Source organism: Centruroides sculpturatus, unplaced genomic scaffold, assembly GCF_000671375.1.
Source record: "Centruroides sculpturatus isolate CEXI.00-Female unplaced genomic scaffold, Cexi_2.0 scaffold468, whole genome shotgun sequence".
In the NCBI taxonomy this organism is placed as follows: domain Eukaryota; kingdom Metazoa; phylum Arthropoda; class Arachnida; order Scorpiones; family Buthidae; genus Centruroides; species Centruroides sculpturatus.
The window spans coordinates 57890-79078 of NW_019384707.1; the positions used below are offsets into that span (position 1 = coordinate 57890).

The window sequence follows — 21189 nt, forward strand, 5'->3', positions numbered from 1 at the left end:
TTATAAACATTTAGAACAATTACTTTTCCGGCTGTGTTATTTGTAACAGAGGGAAAGTATTTAGACCGGTCAAAACATGACTTCCAAGATTTTTACATTTTTGGACTCTGATCTTTGAAACGTTGAGAAATGTATGGATGTGTATTATGGGGCACGATTTTGTTCACTCTGTTTGAAGCTTAATAACTCCTGTGCTTTTTTGTTGGAAATGTCTGAAATTTTTCAGGGTGGTTTGAGTATTGGGGGATTGATGCTATTAAATTTTGGCAGTTAAAGGTCGACGAGGAGGAGATAAAGGGCGGTCGTGTGTCTTATCTCGAGTAGGGTCGGACTTAATGATCATTTTACTTGTTATTAGCATTTACAATTTTTTTTAAAAATAAAACTCATCCCTACCCTCAAAGTTAAGCTTTTTGACATTTTATAATAATTAAAATATAAAAAGTTTTTAATAATAAAATATAATATCAGATGCGCCAGTTTTAAATGTTGCCGGGAAAGTTAAGCAACTCGTTGCTGGATTTTTTTTAATAGCACAAATAAAAATGCACCCGACTTTTTGAATTGTCTTTATTTATCATAGTATATCAATATAGATTTTCTATTTTATGTAACTGAATTATTATGAAATACGGAAAATATTTAATATTTGAAGAAAGATTCATTGGTGTCGAAAGTTTATTTCATAATTTTTTCACTGATTTCGCTAAGTGTATTTGAATTAGTTTGGATCGATGCTAAAAAGTCAGTAAGGTTTAAGATGATAAATATTGTCTTTCTTTCTTAAATATACATTTTTTTTTTTTTTTTGCGATTGAGAGTAAAGAATAATTCAATTATAGTTAAAGAATACTGAAAAGTAAGTACTGTGTCTTGATGTAGGTCTAAATTTAACATATGAATGAAATCCTTGTACATTAAAAAGAAAGTAAAAGGGTAATTTTATATAAATAAAAATGTGAATGATATTCTATATTTGGAATAAATATAATTCTTTGTAACAGTTGAAATATAAGATATACTTTTTACACAGTGAAGAATTAATTTGAAAATTTTTTAAACGGAATGAATTAATGTATGAAAAATAAATATAAAATAAAATTTAATAATGTTATATAAAAATGTTTATAAAAAGGAAGTCCGTATAATAATGAAACGGCCGATCGTGAATCGTAAGTTTTTATCGACGAAAATCAGATAAGCATGACAAAGAAAACGATAATTGATGATAATTCAACTTTACGAAATTCAATATAGGAAAAAACCATGGTTATTTTTTTTATAAAATAAAATTGTTTTGATTGTGTTTATATTTCTATACATACGTTTGCGCACACGTGATCATTTCAAAATAGTAAATAGATCTGACATTCGTGGAAAGTTTGAGTTGCCAAGAAAAGAAACACTAGATAAAGTTTATCTAAATTCGTTTTAGATGTGTATTAATAATTCGCTCGAACATACACGCCATCTTTCAACTCGCTTGTCAGTTTGTTTTTCTTTTTTTATTATGGTTGAACTCGAAAATGATATAATATTCGCTATGCTATAATAAATGGTTAACACTGGCTTTCATTCTCTATTCAAATCAGCATCCGTTTTATTTACTGATAAAATCATTGTTACAGTCATGGCTTTGGAATACAAAGGAGCGAGTATTATTCTGTACTACATAATGTGCTTACTGCCAATAGCTATGTAGCTGCACTTATGTTATAAATTTTTAATGCAAAGTGAAAAGATTTTGTGAATGAATAAGTTTAACAAATGCAGCCATAAATAATAATAATCGGCTAGTTTACAAGATTCTCTGGTCTAGTTGATTTTTTAAAATTTTATTCTAATGCTTTAGGAAATATTTAACTCGCTAAGTTATCATTGGCTTATAGACTTATATAATTCTTTATAAGGAGGAGGTGGTTATTAATAATTTTGGGTAAAAATAGTTTAAATTGAAAATGACCTAATTAAATATAAATGTAACGATGATTTTTTTCCTAATCAGAATTTTATTTACGCTGTATAATTGCCGGAAGTATGCATTCTACCTTTCAGGTATACAATACGCAGATTACAATATCATCTGAAAACATGTAATATTCGTACATAAAATTTAATTGTTTTAAGCTTAATATTGAATTATTTATGGTTCATATTGAAAACATGGTGGTAATATTTTTCATTTTAAATATTATATTTTATAAAAGAAAATGCTAGCATATAAATCATGTAGTTTATTATTATTATTATTATTATTATTATTATTAATTACTCTATTGTTAAAAATACTTTTTAATTTTTAAAAAATGTACATATAATTAATAAATACAATATTACATATTGTATTGTAATATTTTATGTAAGTACATTTGAGCTAAATTAAGAAAACTGGGAGAAAGAATGTTTGAAGGTTACATAAGTACAATAAGCAATTAGAAACGTTGTCTTAAGATCCTTCATGCCAGAATTTATTTAAATAGAAATTATGTAATGACTATTGACTTTCCCTACTCTATTCTTATATTTACTCGTTCTTCTCAAATATCTATTCGCTCAGTTAATCTCATCTAACCCTAAACATTTTTCCTTTTTTAATTGATCATCTAGTAAAACGGCTTTTTAATACAGATAGATAAGAGAGCCAATGACATACTCCGTTTCATTAAAATGAACTATATCATTGGCTTGCCTGTCCAGTTGTGTTAATGCCACGTTACCAGGCAGAGTTGCCAATATAATTATAAGATTTATTTATTTATATCGAGAATATACGAATTTAATAATTCGTATTGTATTTGGTAAAGGAAAGTTCTTACAGCTGTCAAAATATTTTACTCATCTAATTTCGTAATCTTATTTACACATCCATTTATTGTAAAAATTATAGTATTGTCGATTATCAATATTTACTAGATGTGTGTAGGTCGGTAACCCGAGATCGCGAACAACAAATATAAATTCTTTTGATATTTTGATAAATAAACAGTAAGCGATTAGGTATCTACATATATGAAATATAGACTATTTTTTTAATATAAATTATTTAAAATACTCCTAACTCTCTTTACATCATTTGAAGANTATATATATATATAATTTAAATGCAAATTTAATAGAGATTATTTATGTTTTATTGGTAAATATTTGTTGCTTAATTATTTTATTTAATTCTTTTAACAATTCAAAAACTAATTTAGACCAGTAGTAGGATTACTTGTATAAAATTGCATTGTCCATAGATTATTTTAACACAATCGAAGGTAAAAAATCGAAATTCCAAATAGGAATTTTTTTTAAAAAAATTTTAAAGTGATAAGACAAGTCAAAAGACATGGTAAAACACCGGAAATGTACTTAAAAAAACAAACAAAAAAATTATAAAAAATTGACGGTGCCAACCCTTTCTTTGAGACTACTCGGCCGTCTCCAAAAGTGTCTACGTTTAAATAAAAATATTGAACTTTTTAAGCAAAGAATAAATACCGTATTTTACATTTACAATGAATTTTTATACGTTTATTTATTTTAACGAAAGCAGTTTAGTAATTAAGATGGGCATATTAAAGGATGTTTTTAATTAAAAATGGCTGACAATATTTATGCGGTTAAAAGTACGTAGAAGAAACTAAAATGTTTCCACTTTTCGTCATGATATTGTTTTTATTTCCGTTCATTTATTATTTATAACTTTTAACAAATTACATTTACGAACCGTATGAAAAGTTTTTGCCAGCCGGATTTCCTGCGAGTATGTCTGTCAGTATTTGCTAATAGTAATAAATAATAATATCGAATTAATTTGAAAAGATCGAGAAGTGTTAAAATATTTACAATGTTTTCGTGTATTTAGAGAACAATGCCGAATGATTAATAATTAAGAAATTATAAACGAATTTAAAATTTTTATTGAATAATTACTACAGTAGTTACTAGATGGCGCGAAGGTAATTTCATTCATACGTGGATATCGATGGGAATTGAGATTTGGCATTTCGACTCACGAATATAGAATATACTAAATAAATTATTTGTCTATAAAGTGTTAAAATAGTTTGTTTGTTGTTTAATTTAATAAATTTTGCGATGTCTCATTTAAAACTTCTGGTTTGAATACGTTTGTAACTATTGTTTTTATCTAATGGTAAATGGGAATGAGTGATAAATATTAGTTGAAAGTGTGGGTTATATGAAAAATAAATGATTTCGTTTTTTATGTGTGATAAACGGGAAATTCCACCTCTTTTTTGACTTAAAAATGGTGGAATTTTCCGTTATAGCGAATCAGAATGGTAGAAATTACTGATCAATGTTATGCCATTAAAATATTCAGAAATATCAACATACATTATTATTTTAAATGTTTTAAAAATGTTTTCCATATTTATTTATTATTCGATGAATAAATCTGGAAAATACTTTCAAAATAACTATTAAATGAATTGTATTAATAAAATTTCGGGATTGATTTGAAGTGGTATTTAAATCTTTTAATCTGCAGTCAAATATTTTACATACGAATTTATTTGGTTTTAAAGTTTTAAAGTATGCTTGTCCTCGATCCTTATAAAATTTTTCTTCTATATATTGAGTATAGTGATAAGTAATGTTTAAATATTTTATCTTTACCGGCAAGTTGAATGAATCAAATTATCCTTATCATATATTACGAAAGTAAAATGTATGTAATATATAAATTGCCAACAAGGTCGAAATATAACTAGTTTCTTTATTTTCAAATATATATATACGATAGCCTGTATTTCATTAACGACGACCTCAGTTATTAAGGAAGTTCACTAATGGGGGAAACATAAATTTTATGCGCATTTTTCAAGGTTAAGAATAAGAATAGAGGAAAGATTTAACAGTTTCATTCTTATTCTTTACATTTTCTGAACTAAAACTGTTGATTTGTTTCGCTTTTTATACGGTGTATTCACTTTCGATAAGATATACTTTGTTAAAAGGGCAGTGCTCTCTACCACTATTGATACTACATTGACGAGTGACAGGTGTTCTTTTTTCTTCTAGAGATGTTTGACTTGAACGAGGCAATTATCATCTGTAAACTTCTCAAACGTAATCTTATTTTCAAAATGAATTTTTGCTTAAATCAACGTTTTAGTTTACAACTGTATTCTTATAATAGATCGACAATGGTCTTAAATCGATTATTTCTTTCTCAGCTTCCGGCATGAACCATCCTTATCATCAGCATCAGTTGGTGAACACGTACTTCCTCACACCCATCTTTTGTAGGAATTGTAAGTATGTTTAAGTAGCTGTTAAACTTTAAATACATTAAAGTAGAAATTTGATAGACTTGTAAAATTCACTTAAAATATCTAATATATTCGTATTACGATGTTTTATCTGTTTATTGTCTCTGCTTCGAATGCAAGATTATATTCGTTGCCACATAAAAAAAAAAATGTTCGAATAATAATCTTAAATTATTATTATTTTTCTTCTTTCGATATTTAGGTAAAGATTATATATGGGGAAGAGGTCAAGTTGGTGCTAAATGTGAAGGTGAGTGATATTTTCCAAGCGATTTTTGTATTTATTTTAACGGTAAGTAAAGATCAATACTTATAATGGCGAAAAATCGCCGCAATCGCGTTATATCGGAAAAATGAAAGTAAATATTACATTTATACGGAAAGAACTGTAAAAGGAGGGACCACTCCGCTATGTGATTGTACTCCTTACAGTAAAAATAAATAACGACTACAATTTCTCTCTTCTAACTACGAATATTCTTTTTAGTAATTTTTTCGGCCTAGTTTACTATTATTATATAAAAATAAATTAAATTGATTAATCTCATTTCGATTTAAAAAAAATAAAAGTGAGTGTTTTTATATTCGTTTCACACAGTAGATTAAAAAAAAATACGGAAAGATCTCTTTCCCTCGAGGTTAAAAAGACTGCTGTTTTAGTATTTATCGTTTGTAGTCGTATGTTATTTTTTGCTTTTTATGTTGAGAAACGCGTTTGCGATGTATATAGAATTTTAATATGTTCGAATTTGACGTCTCAGATGTTTTAGCGTTTCGCGATGCGTGTAAGTGGTAATGTCTAAATAGCTGTTTCCTCCTAGCAACTGTGTTGCCGTCGGTGATTGGACGAGTCTCTCCGTAGTCTACCCAATGGTGATTCGTAAAATAGGTATAGCTTCATACTGAGTGGAAGCGTGACATGCCGAGTAATCGCTCATCATCTGCGATGGCAGGGTGAAGCCTTGTTAGTTCGGTGGCTCGGCGTCGCTCTCGTTACAACTCTCGATCGAAAACTGTCTAAATGCAAATGTTTACTGCCGTTATTTTAAATTGTAATATGAGAGACTGTAATGCACTTTCAAGGACTATATAACGAAAAGGCAGTTGACGGATGCTGCCCTGCTTGTGGAGTTAGCGCTGCTGTGTTAAATGTTACGAGAGACGTTTTCACTGCCGATCACTTACATCACCGATGTTTTAGTAATGTTTCCTCCTATGTAATTCCATTTTCATCATCAGTTTTTTTCCATTTTTTTAATTCAGAGTGCCACAATTGCTTCCATAGAGTTTGCATTCCCTTTGCTCCAACTCAACTATGTCAGCCGGTATCTAATCTTCCACCTGTTACTGTGGACAGAGATGTGGTGAGTAATTGCGATAACCAATATTTTAAACTGTTTAGATATATACAAATATAAACAAACATATCGTCGAATAATTTTAGATGTATATTATCAAATGCCCTTGTCTTATATTAACTGATATGATTAGTTGAATTAAGTATTACTAGATACAGGTTGACAGTTATTGACTTTTTCTGTTGCGGAATTTTTATAATAATACCTGTGTATCAATATGTGGATAGATCTAAATTTTAAATATATAATAAATAATTTAATGGATATTTATTGATATTTTTTTATTACTGAATTTAATAAATGTGTAATTTCAGTAGTTTCAAATAAAATTATATTTAAATTGAAAATTCTTAAAATTTAGATTACATTAAATTTGAAACAGATTTTAATTTTGAGATTTATATGAAATTTTTTTATAGTTTCAAAGTTCAGTTTTAATCATAAAATATTATAAATCATTATACTGGTTTATTAAGTAATTAATAATTAATACTTTTAATAAGGTTTTAAGAATACTTTTTTTTTGTAAATAACTGGTTATTTTTTCTTCCTCTAGCCAATTTCACAGTGGTCTTCTGTAAATGTTGTGGAATGGATGGCTGCACTGAATTTCTATCGTTATGCTGATCTCTTCAAATGTACAGATATTAAAGGTTCTGAATTGATGACTCTAGATAGGGATAAACTGATGGTAAATAAAAAAAATTTTTGTTTTAAAGCTGAATTTACTAGTAATTTTCTTGTTGAATGATAAGATGAGGACAAACGTGAATGACAACAAAACGACTACCTTAATAAGAAAAAAAATATTCTGTATAAAATATGTTGTCGTATATGTTATGATTATTGTATTCCTATTGCAAATTTGAAAAATATAAACTTCAATATTTATAGAATGTGAAATTTTTAAAAGTTTTATACATTTATTTGTTTGCCATTTTTTAAATATAAATAGATATAAAAATGTCTTGTTTATTAAATGTAGAAAATATTAAATACTTAACTGCTAACTAATCAGAAATCAAGTATGCTTTGTAATTGTTGCCTTATTCGTTTTAAAAGTTGGAAAGATCCTGCATAGTAAGGTGTCACCCAACTTTTATGATTGATCAGAACTTATATCTGATCCAAATCTTATCATGGGTAGTATGAATTAGGAATTGCTTCATATTCTTCATTTGCCTACATCATTGCCTATAATGGGTGAAATTGTTGTTGGCAATATAGTCTTAATATATAGTGCTTTGATTTCTTTTAAAACAGTTTTGTTTAAAATATTTTTGAAAATTATTTAAGTAAAAGTTTTAAAATTTTTAATAAAATTAATTAAAATTTAAAATATCCAATGGGCCAGAAATTTAAATTCAAAAATTAAAAAAAAAAAAAAAAGGAAAATCGCTTAATCTGTTCCAACTTTAGAGATGATTAACATGTTCGAACAACACATAGCAAGAAAGAAATTATCTATTCTCACTTTCATTATACAACTGTAAGTAACCTATGATATGCATATCACCAATATTGGCCAAAGTGTTGTCACTTTGGCGAAATGCATATGATAGGTAACTTACAGTTGTATAATGAAACTGAGAATAGATAATTCCTTTCTTGCTATAAGTGTTGTTTGAATGTGTTAATCACCTCTAAAGTTGGAATAGATTGAGTGTTTTTTCCTCGTGTTTTTTAAAAATTTTTGAGTTTTAAAATTTTATTTATAACATATTGAATTTCCTTTGAACAAAAAAGGATTTAAGTTTAAGGAGTTTTAAGGAGTCCAGAAATTTATCCATGATTGTTTTTGAGACATCTCATCTTTAGATCGTCATTAATATAATTGAAAATGAGGTCTTGAAAAACATTTAATAATGAATAAATTTCCAGTCTCCTTGAAACTTCAGTATTTTTAAATGATCTTGTTGATAAAGATTGAGCTATTGATTAATAAAAAAAGGATGTATTTATCCTCTGAATATGATTTATGATAGATGTGTTTATAATATATTTATAATAATGCTAATATATATTATTATTATTATTATTATGTTGGGTTTAGTAAGTTATACTTGGTTCACATCGGTTCTTGTGTACTATGCTGGACCAGAGTCAATACACTTTGATTCTGGTCTGGCTTAGTACACAGCAACCAGTGTCACCCGCAACCGAAACAAAACAAAAATTAAATAAGTGTGTCAGTGTGTGTCTATATTATTGTTATTATTATTATTATTATTAAATTAAAGCAATTTAAATGGATTATATTTAAAATATGAATGCAATTTTTAGTTTAAATCAATAAACTGAGAACTAACTATTTTATGAGTAGGTGGGAAAAATTTTAGTTTTGATTTTTTGATTTAAGAATGTTTTTGATTTTTTGATTTGATTTGTTTAGAAATTTTGATTTTTAGTTAATTAAAAAAATATTACAGTTGGATGTGAATGAAATTATTATAAATTTTCAACATAATTGTATCTTGTCAATAATATATCTATACAAACTAACAATGAAGTAAATTATTGATGAACCAAATACAGTATAAATACTAGTTTAAAGTATTTCACCAATGAGAGTTTTGGAACATTTGATTAAAATGCTTTTATTAGGTACATATTCATTTTTATTACTGCTAGTGTATGAAAGAGAAGCAAAACAAATTACATGTTTAAGAATGATGATGAAAATCCTGCAGTTACCAAATAACAATGATGCAAGCTGATTATTAGTCAGGATCAGGCCAGACAAGATCCATGGACAGCTAGTTGGACTATTCAACTGTGTAATGCACATAAACTGTACCTCTAACTCTTTTTCTGGTTGTGTGAAAGTATTTGTAAATCATGCTAACAAATGCTATTTTATATGTACTAATAAATAATTATTGCACAAAAATACAATACATAAACAGATTTAAGTTAATAAATTTATCCTTATTTAAAAATTCATGTTTAAAAGATTTCAACATTACCAAAATATATTCACAAAATTTACCAAAATAATTGTATGGCTATGTAGGCATATTACTCAAAGAACTATGATAGAGACTATCAAAAGAAAAACAGAGCATTTGATACTTTTTAAAATAACTTTATAGAAAAATGTAAGTATGAATCATTAAATAACTTAAAAAATTTTGGCAAACTATTTCAGTTTTGATAATTAAATGATTTTGAACCTCAGTATGAAAAGTATTAGCTCCTCATCTATTACAGTACTTTTCATATAACTATTATGAAATGTAGCTTAAATTTAGAATTGAACATACAGAACAAAATAATTCAAGTTTGTCCCTTTCAAAACAAAAATTATCATAAAAAGAATCAGATATGGATAATATGATTGAAAATAATTTAGTTAATAGATATTAAGTAAATTATTTTCAATCATATTATCCATATCTGAAAATTTTCTTTTGAATCTTGTTTTTCTTATAGGATTATTGGGCTTAACTAATTACATAGATATTACATAATTAGAACTAAAGATAGAATGCTAGGCAATATGAAATTTAAGTTGGTTTTAAGTAAAGTTAAATTCATATACAGTAGGTCACAACCATATGCAATCAAAATGTTCCAAGATCCCTCATAAGTGGAAATTTGCATAAAATAGTAAACTCCATTAATTATTAAGTATTTTCTACCCTAACATATTTATCACACATTTTTCTTATAAATAAGGAAAATAAACATCATATTAACAATAAATAGCATGAGACCATAAATCATAAAAACAACATAAAAAATTTTAATTCTCTCTCTCTCATGTTTGCAAACTAATTTGTATAAATGAGACGTAACACATGTCCACATGCTTCTTTTTAAGTGAGAACTCCAGACAACAGTGCTACCAGTAGACCTCCACAATACTTAGTTCAATGGTAATAAATATACCTGCATTGTATATCTGTAATAAAAGTTTCAAAATATTTTCCATTCATTTTATAACAACATATCTGCAATTGGGGAAATTTCCTGTCTTGTGGCAGCACTGCTGGGCAGACTGATGATAATCTCAGAGTTTAATAATAAACAAAGAAATGAAAGTCAGTAATGCTTTCCTACAATAAGAATGAACATGACTGAGAGAGATGCTGCAAGAATATTTTAAAATTAAAAATTTATTTATAATTATTAAATTTATTTTGAGATGGTGGCTTAACTGTCTATCTCTAGCCAAATTGCTTTGTATCTAATTATTAATTAGTCTTAATATAGCTTGATAAATAATCTGGCAGATCATTTGGCAATATATATTTATAAATCTATATTCAAAAAAATTTTTCAAATGCTTGTGTTTAAATATTAAGCATAAATACAGGAATATTTATGAAATAAAAAAATAAAAGCTTACTAAGTTACATGTATAATAGTTTCACATAGTATAATTCACAATAGAATAAAAGCTTCAGCATTTGCTATTGTTGAAAAATTATTGTGCACACAACTGATGCAAAAATATGATTACTGTAATATTATATTTGAATCATTATCATAGTTTTATGAGTTTTGATGATTGAATAACATAAATATATAATATTGTATATAACTAATTATATTGCTGTTTAAAATATTCTTGTTAATGTAATAGCATTACTTGAAGCAATGAGTTCTGTAACAAAATTGAAATTTTTTTATAAGAAAAATAACTAGATTTTGGCTTTTTATTTGTTGTTTTTTATAGTAGAGTGTACAATATTTGTATATTTCTAAATAAAATTAGTTTTTTTTTGCCAATCTGTTCTGAGAAATAATGAATTGCAGTTAAGGTCTTTATGGAAATAATATTACTAAATTTTTTTAAAAATTGTAACAATCCAACAATGTGAAAAACAAAATAATAATACTGTTAAAAAATTTTTTTAGTTTTATTTCACCATTTTGCAATTGAATAAATTTATCATATCAAAATATACTGAATTATTAACATAGTATATTAATATTGTATAATTTCTTATACAGTTTTTTTTTTAATCCAGAGTATGGGCATTAAAGATGACTTTTCTCAGAAAGCTATTCTAGTGTGTATAGATGAATTGTGTCAGAGGAGTAGTAATATTGTAAGTAATTGCACATTAATAAATTGCAAATGTACACTTATAAATATATTATTTTAATACTAAAGCAAAGAAATTTATTTTGCTATAGATATCATTAGAAGGAAAGAATATAAATGGTGGAGGAGAAGAAGGTAAAATTATGTACAGTGTATAAATACATTGTTTACTTTTTGATATAAGTTTATTTTAAGGTTTTTAATTTTCATGTTAGTTTAGCTGGATTTACATTAATTTAAGGTTATAATTTAAGTTATTGATAAATATAGTAATGTAGTTAATACTTTTAATGTGTTTATTGTTTACTTCTAACATTAAATTTTCTATAAAACAAACAAAAACATTACTGTTTCAACATTAAATCATAATTTGTAAATAATAATTTAGTAATGTTGATGTGTAATAGATAGGAATATGGAGATAGCTTTAACAGGTTTGTTTTTTCTGTAGTTAGTTTAATTTCTTTTATAATTGTTTTTTTTTTTTTCTTTAACATAATAATTTTTAACATAAAAGATTGAATCATCTTTTGTGTTATGCCTGTGTAAGATATTACTCAGACTGTCTGTCATGACTAATGTATAAAATTATAAAAATTTCCTTTTCTTTTTTTGTTTTTTATTTAACAAGAATAGTGATTTAATTAAGATATAAAAAATTCATTTGTATAGTGTAGAAAATATAAAAAATATTCTTTATTTAAATATAAATAAAATAAGCAAACATTTTAGCATTAATAATTAAATGAATATTTTTAAAACAACTTTGATTTTTAATTAATCACTAATTATTTTATGAAATATATATATATTTCATAAAATAATTAGTAATAATTTATATATATATATCTTATAATGTAATTGAGATGGATTGATAATAATAATAAGTGCAATGCCCAAATGGGGTTGATGATGATAAGCGTTGTATGTTGAAATTTGGTACACATTCTACGTCATGAGAACATACACTAAGAAGGGATTTTTTGAAATTCCCTCCCTCCGCTGAGGAGAGGGAAATGATTACCCTGAAGAATTTGGCTTCTACTGTACTATGTGGGTATTTTGCATTTTTGTGGGAATCAAACATATTTTTAGACCCATCTAAAAATTCTCTAATTAGTTATGGAAGAGGGGAGACCTAATTCTCGTACCCAGTGAAAATGGGTAAGATCAGGTGTAATCTAATAATCTTAATTTTTGTTATTGTTACTTTTTGCTGGAGCAACTCATCTGCTAGTACAGTAGAGCGTCGATTATCTGAATGCCAATCAACCAAAATGTCTGTTAACCGAAAGCATTCCAGTCAGACTGTGTTGTGCTGAATCGAACGTTTTTGATACTAGATTAACTTCTAAAGTGTAATTTTTTTGTTTTTATATTTTTCAATATATTTATTTTGTTTGTACAAAATAAAGAAATAATTTTTAATGATACGATAGCCACGATTATTATTATTATTAAAAAATTTTCATTAGGCTTAACATTGACAAAAATTCAACGGGAAGCGACATGCAATGGAGAAAAATTTAAACATGGGATATATTAATATACTATATTAATAATGTATTTTTTCGTAAATTATCAGTTATCTGAAAAAATCAATTTTCCAACCTCAGTCCCCAATTGATTTAGATAATTGATGCCCTACTATATATATATATATATATTTTTTTTTTGTAGTATGTTATGATAAATAATATATATATTCTTAAGGTGTTATTGAAAGAAAGTATAGAAGTTTATAACTCTGCATTACTAAAATGCAGAAATATCAGATATCTGGCAGAGTTGCAAGAATTTTATGAAACTTATTTTTTAGTTTATGATAATTTTATGTATTTAGAAATAAAATGAGTAAATAAATATTTCTAAATACATATTTTGTACATAATAAAATTATAATTATTATTTAAAACCAAATTATTTTATTTTTTTAGAACAATTTTAAATTTTCTTTATTTTTTTAAAAGACAGTTTTATTGGGATAAATATTTTTGATTTTAAGAACTTATTCTAATAGAAAAGAAACCAGAATATTTTATGTTTATTATTATTGAATATTTTAAATGTAAATTTTAATTTTAATTTTAAAACTAATAAGTAAACATCTCTTTTAAAATTAATATTTAATTTTTAATAAAGTGTTTTATTTGTAGTATTTTCTACTGGAAACCAGCATAGGTTGCTTGAACATAGTTTTTCTTCTCTCTTACAATGTGATAAGTGCCATTTATTTCTGAGAGGTTTAGTTCATCAAGGCTTACTTTGTCAAGGTAATACATCAGTTTTAATGGGAAATGAAATGTAATTTAAAATCTTCTAATTCATGTCAAGATAGATATTTAAATACAATCTTATATCTAAGATATGAATATCAAACTAATACTACAAATATCAATGAATGGTTTGGAGAGATTGGAAAATATTACATATTCATTTGCATGATTCTCATATACTATATTATTAGAAATTTTATTTTAAATTTAAAAACACAAACAAATGTAAATTGAAAAATTTGTTTGAAATGTACTAAATTCAATGAATATTAATATGTCAAGAAATAAATAGTTGAGTAGAAATATTTAAGTATGTCTTAAAATCAACTGTGTTACAGTTATGAATAATAATAATATACTTCTTGAATTTATAATGATCAATGATTTTGTTTCAATAATGTTGAAAAAATAGAATTTCAGATTACTTTGAATTAAGTTTTTATAGGTTTGACTATTTTACTTAAAAAACACCAGTTTTTTAATTAAAATGGCTTTTTTTCCTATGTTCATCATAGATTTAGCTAGGCCACAATGGGGGCAGTCAGCTGTTGAGGGATGAGGCCTGACATATCCAATATAGACTACTAAGAAAAATTTCTTTGGTTTGCTCATACAGATTTGATCTCTGGTCTCCTAGATCATTAGAATGATATCTTAGCTATCTTTGGCATTGAGTAATTGAAGGGAGGCATAATATTAATTTAAATTCTAAGAAAAGTCAGTAAACAATGGAAAAATTGGTAGGATATTTCTAGGATGCATCTAATATAAGTTCTAGAATAAGTACAAATTTATTATTATTAAAGATATTGAAAAAAAATATCCAAGAAAAAGACTACTATTTGTAAAGACAGATATAAATGTATACAAGAAATATTTTACAATTTTATTTTTACAAGTATTTAAAAATATATTTGTAAAAATAATAATTTTCATAGAGACTCATGTAAGAATAATATAAATCAGTTAAGATTAAGTTTTTAAATACAAGATAAAGAATTTTATAGTTGTAAAACTGGAAGGAATCTTTGTTAACTGAATGAAAGACATCAATTTTCACAGTGATAGCAGTGTATCAAACTTTCAGCAAATATATAATCTACTTTGCATTTTAATAGATTAGAAATTTATAAAGTATGTTTGCTTTTTTCATAATTATGTTTTATAAGCATATTTACAGATAAAAAATAAATATTTACAGATAAAAAGTACTATTAGAAATTATGTCAAAGGTTCAGACTATTCTATTCTGGAGATTAGAGCATTTCTTTCTGATTGGATAAATGCTAAATTTTAAAAAAATGAAATGTTTATTGATACATTTATTTTTTATTGGTGAAGTATTAAAAATAATTTAAAAGTTTATTAAAGTATAGGAAACAAATATCAACTAACTTTATTACTATTTCTCAATTACTTGTAAATTATTTGAACATTATGATGATAGTAATAATAGTAAAATTGTGTTTATGTACGTACATATATTTATGTTGAAGAGTTTTAAAACTTTTTAGTGCACAAATAGTATAGTCGACTCACCTTGAAACAAACACTGACAAAGCAAATTTTTGTGTCAAAGAATTTTGCCATTGCCCCAGCAGTTCATGCAATAAAGCAAACAAAAATTTTACTAGAATTCATTAAACTGAACTTTATATGCCCTTCCAACTCCAAGCAATACCCTATTTTCATTAATGGTTGCCTAATGCATTTTTTGACATAAAAAATAAAAACATTAAAAAAATTAAACAAAATATTATTTTCTAAAACATTTTTTCTTTTATTGGATGTTAACACTTTGAAATCATACTGTTCATATGCATTTTCAGATTGTGGTTTAATATGTCATCGTACTTGTGCTGCCACAGGTCTGCCACCTTGCTGTACAGATAAAATTAATAATAGGCTAGGACTTATATCAAGTAAGTTATAAGAATTTTTTTTCTTAATAAACTGAAGGTGAATGTTTTATTGAGATCTTAAATCTTCTTTAGGTATATTTGGAAAGGAGTTGTCTGGTCAGTTTAATCAGAGTCAGCAATCTGCACCACCACTTGTATTGAAATGTATTGAAGAAATAGAAAGAAGAAGTACTTTTATACCTAGTAAATATTTTTTAAAAATTAATGAAATATATTGTTAATGTATTTTTATATTGTTGTTAAACATAATTAGACTTATGTTATGATTATGTAAAAACATTGTAAATTTAAAATAACTTAAAATTTATAAATGATTTTAGAAAAATATAATTTTAATGTTATGTCTGTAGTATCTTTCTATTTTTTTAAAATTACTGAAATAGATTGGTTTGGGAACATTTATCTATCAGTTTAAAAAAGAAATAAATAAAGTGTATAGGAAAGAAGTACAGAAAAAGTTGGAGTACAACTTTCTCCAAAAGTGATGAAATGATTTGAATTGTTTCTAAGTTACCTTTATTTATTTTTTTCTCACATTTTTATAGCACTTAACTCAAATTAATTTTTATAAGAAATGATTTCTATACCATGTAGTTACATTTATGATGACTACATGGTATAACAATTATTTATTATTAATAAAATTATTTATAGAAACATAAAATGTGTGTAGTTAGTTACATAAACTCAAAATCTTCAGGAATGCATTTTTCACAGAATGTGAAGATGTATCTCTGAAGACTTTGAATGATTCAAGACTACTATTTTGATAGAATGAATATAAATAAACTCTTGGAATAGATGGGTGTTTAGCATTATAGTATATTTTTACTTTTAAACATTATTTTATTATTTAAGGTTGTCTTCATTTTTTACAAAGTTACATCATTGTTATCAATTATAAATTATATTCCAATAGCATTGAATGAACAGAAGATATAAAGGACATGAGATTGGGACATGGTGATTGTACGTTATAATATAGTAAAATAATATAGCAAGCTTGGTATTAACAATTGAAGTAGAAAAACAGATTGTTCATTTTTTTTAAATGCTCTTAAATAATTTTTTTTAAATGCCTTTATTTAGATAGAATTAAGATTATCCTGTGACTATAAAGGAAATTGGCTTCTGTATCATCGTAAATTCTTTTTTTGTCCAGTTATCTGTTTAAATAGAAAACTGCAGCCTTAACATTTTTCATGCATAGTTTTTTATATTTCTCTTTAAAGGAAGATTGTAATAGAGATTAGTCATTTAAGAGAAGTAACAACTGTTTCTAACTTTCCCTTAAGACTTTTCAAATAATTTTACAAGGAAGATTTAGGACAAATTTCTAAACATTGACAGGAAGTTCTGTTAAAATAAGTTAAGATAGGTTTGCCAGGCTGACATACACTCTCGATGCTGTAAAGCTGCTAAGACTATCACTAAAAGAAATGAGATGACACTAGTTACTATTACACTCTTTACTTTTTATGATCTAGCTAAAAATGAAAAAAAAATGCTGAAAAATATAATGTTGTGTATAAAATTCCAATAGATTTGAATGGAACTAATAACACTGTTTTGTAAAGGAAGTATATGGTTTTAATTTCCAATGACAGGTTGAGAAAAAATATCAGGAAACTGTCAGAAGAAAAAATAAGTATAACTTTGATGGAAGAAATAATTTTAAATAATAACACAAAAGTCAAATGGAAAGCTAAGATAATGATGTCAGACTATAAAAATATTCCTTTGAGAACTGTGGAAGAACTTGCTGCTAATAGTAACTTAAACAAAAAACAGAAGGCTTCTGATTTGGATCTGGATTCCTCTCAATATCACATATAGAAAGACATAAAAAACTTAAATGTAACATTTAATATATTTTTATATGTTTTCTAAATATGATTTTGATTTTAGCATAGACTAACTTTTTATTTAATAAAATTTCTAAATAGCTAGACTAAATTCTTTTTTAATTTTCACATTTTCCAGCACTTTTAATGTTTAAAAGTTTTTAAATTTTCATGTCCTCACTATATTTTAAAAGTTTGAATTCTTCAATCTTAGATGTTCAAAATATTGTTGCTTTTCATTTGATTAATGTTAAAATTTCTGAGATGTAATGATTTGAACTTAATCTCAGAAAATGTTTCATCTTATAAAGCTCTTTCTTTAATATTTAGGATATCATTATGTGTTTATATGGAATTTAAAAAAACTTGTATAATAATTAACAGAAACTGTTTGTCAGATTTTGATTATGGTTTTATTATTCAAATATTAAATATGAAATATATTTTGTCAGTTATCTAGTAATTAACAAAATGATACTATGCTTTTAATTTTATTGTTATTTATCAATGTGTATTTATAACTAAAAATTTTTAAATCTTTGTATATTAATAAGGATTTTTTCATAAATTAGAAATATGAATTAATTTCTATTTAAATAATAATTTAATTTAATTTTAATTGATAATATAAATATACTAAGTTTTTAATACAAATTTTCATTTATTTGACAGATATTAATATATATACAGTGTATGGTACTTCAGCATCTACTGAAAGTGTTAATGAGCTGAGACAGAAATTCAGTGAAGGTAAATCCAATTAAACATATTTAAGAAATATGGTTGGTTATTCAAATAAATTAAAATTGAAAAATTTTAAGTAATTGAATAAATGAAGCAATGTATTTATCAGATGATTAATTCATTTTAGTTAATCAAATTTTGAATCATTTAAATTTCCATTAAATATTTACACAGTCTTTTATAAATACTTTTTAAACAATATATTTTATAATTAGATTTCGTAAATGTTGATCTTGAGAAGTATGAATTAAACTGTATTGCAAGTGCCTTAAAGAAATTTTTGAGAGAATTACCAAATCCTGTGATTCCTGTACAGCATTATGATAAATTTATTGACGCATCAAGTAAGTATTAATTAAAAAGTATTTTATAAAAATAATTTCTTACTTAGAAAGCAAATTTATAAAATGATTACTTTCAGAAATAACAAATGATGAACATTGTTCCTCATGCCTTCAACAACTAGTCCAACAATTACCAAATCATCATAAACTTACATTACAAACATTAATGGTTCATTTTTGTCATGTTTGTCAGATACAACATAGACATGATTTTCGTGAACCTCCAACTGTTCTAATACGTGTACTTTGCCATATTCTTCTGAGACCTCCGTGGGAAAGGATAATGTAAGATTATACATTTGATAATTTAACTTTGTAGAGTTCAATTTAGTTGATCATAAGATGGCATAGGTTATCTTATTGTTTTTATTTTAATTTTATTATTTTAAATATAACTATTTATAATTAACTATTTAAAAAAAAAAGGTTTTTAACAATATTGAAATCTCACATTATATTAATTAATAACAAAATTTTTCATATACTTAGTACAGGAAATCCTCATTAGTTCAAAATTCAAAAGACAAACTATTTGCAACATCGAATTTCAAATTATCTGATATTTACATATTTCTGTTTAATAAACCAAATGACATGTAACTGAAGTAATGTATTAAGCAAACAAAGTATTGCTACTTATACAGAATGCTAGTTTCAATAAATAATAATAATAATAAAAATAATCTGCAGGTAAACAGCATATGTCCAGTGAGAACCTCACAGGTCGCCAGATACGTTTTATAAAAAGGAAAGCAGAATTTCTCAAAATGTAGCCCAAATTATTTTTAAAATGGCCCAAATGCCTGTAGTTCTACAAATATCTCAATTTGCTAGTCATACCCAATTTCACAACCTTGAAACCCAGCTGTATTTTATGAAAAAAGAAAAAAGTGTAGTCCATATGTAATGTGCACCTGAAAATGTGTTATTGGAATAGCAAAGTCATGTTGACCAGATTAGAGTTGTTCTTGGTTTATTGTTCTCTTATAACAAGGTGACACTTTGATTTAAACGATTGAGTTAACATATGCATATTACAGTTTGGGCAGAAATTTCATTTTGAATTTTGAAGTAGCCATATTTTGAATTAACTGAATTCCATAACATGTAAATCTGTGTATCACTGGCTGGGACAAAAGTACAGTTATGAACTAATGGAATTTCAAATTATCTGAGTTCAAATTAACAAGGATTTCCTGTATTATGAAAACTTAAATATGAATAATTTTAAACATAAATTTATTCATATTTTAAAATATGTATTTACTTAAATTGTTTAATATACTGCATGTAATAATTCTTTTAAGATTGAAAAATTAATGGAAATTCATTTTACCTTATAAACATCAACATCCAAATAACACCGGGATGATCAACAGCATACCTTGAACCTGTTACTGGTGTGAGTTGCAAGAAGGATAAAATACATCACAAATGTTTTTGAACCGATTAAAGTTCTTCCTCAGGTGATACACAGAATATCTGATGGAACACAGAGTAAATAGAACACGAAGATTTGAATATTAGATCAAATTCGTGTCTCTTGAAATCGTCCTGTTGGGCATGCGCATTTAAGTGGGAGCAGCTGTTAGCATTTAAAGATCAATATCCATCAAGGCCTGCCATGCAACCAACAAATTCAACTCTTCCTTGTGATTGTGCAAGTGGTGGTGAGGCTAGATTTAATATTGAGGTGGCCTTTAACCAGATGAACAAGAAATCCTCACTTCACCTCACACTGAGCATCTGATATGGTTAGAGTTCCTTTCCATATGTAAATCTAGCCTCACCACCACTTGCATCAGTCACAAGGAAGAGTTGAATTTGTTGGTTGCATGGCAGGCCTTGATGGATATTGATCTTTAAATGCCAACAGCTGATCCCACACGAACACGCATGTCCAACAGGATGATTTCACGAGACAAGGATTCGATCTAATATTCAAATCTTTGTGTTCTATTTACTTTGTGTTCCATCGGATATTCTGTGTATCACCTGAGGAAGAACTTTAATCGGTTCAAAAACATTTGTGATGTATTTTATCCTTCTTGCAACTCACACCAGTAACAGGTTCATGGTACGTTGTTGATTTTACCTTATGTTAATATATATAGTGTATATAATCATTTTGTTATTGTAATTAATTTTTGCATTATACAAACAATATCTTTTCCATGTTATATTTTTATATCTGAATTTCAATTATACATAAATGAATTCAAAGATTTCCAGTGACTAAAAGTTTTTAGATACTGCATTGCCAAAATATAACATTTATGAATTATAACTAGAATTTTTCTAATAAATATGATATGAAAATATAAAGTAATTAAGAAATTTGAAGAAATAAAATTTTAATTTTGTAA

The 21189-nt window shown here is 25.8% G+C and overlaps 1 protein-coding gene across 2 annotated transcripts in view; it reads left to right on the top strand.

The window, feature by feature from the left end:
• The window catches only part of LOC111627700 (phosphatidylinositol 3-kinase regulatory subunit alpha-like), a 69401-nt gene that overhangs the window by 36168 nt on the left and 12044 nt on the right, over positions 1 to 21189 (top strand). For both annotated transcript variants that reach the window (XM_023371318.1, XM_023371317.1), the window contains exons 3-14: positions 5187 to 5264; positions 5485 to 5532; positions 6546 to 6646; positions 7197 to 7331; positions 11617 to 11697; positions 11786 to 11828; positions 13850 to 13966; positions 15799 to 15891; positions 15964 to 16074; positions 18408 to 18485; positions 18695 to 18823; positions 18901 to 19108. In XM_023371318.1, coding sequence (XP_023227086.1) covers positions 5187 to 5264; positions 5485 to 5532; positions 6546 to 6646; positions 7197 to 7331; positions 11617 to 11697; positions 11786 to 11828; positions 13850 to 13966; positions 15799 to 15891; positions 15964 to 16074; positions 18408 to 18485; positions 18695 to 18823; positions 18901 to 19108 — 1222 coding nt within the window. The remainder of the gene's footprint in view (positions 1 to 5186; positions 5265 to 5484; positions 5533 to 6545; positions 6647 to 7196; positions 7332 to 11616; positions 11698 to 11785; positions 11829 to 13849; positions 13967 to 15798; positions 15892 to 15963; positions 16075 to 18407; positions 18486 to 18694; positions 18824 to 18900; positions 19109 to 21189) is intronic.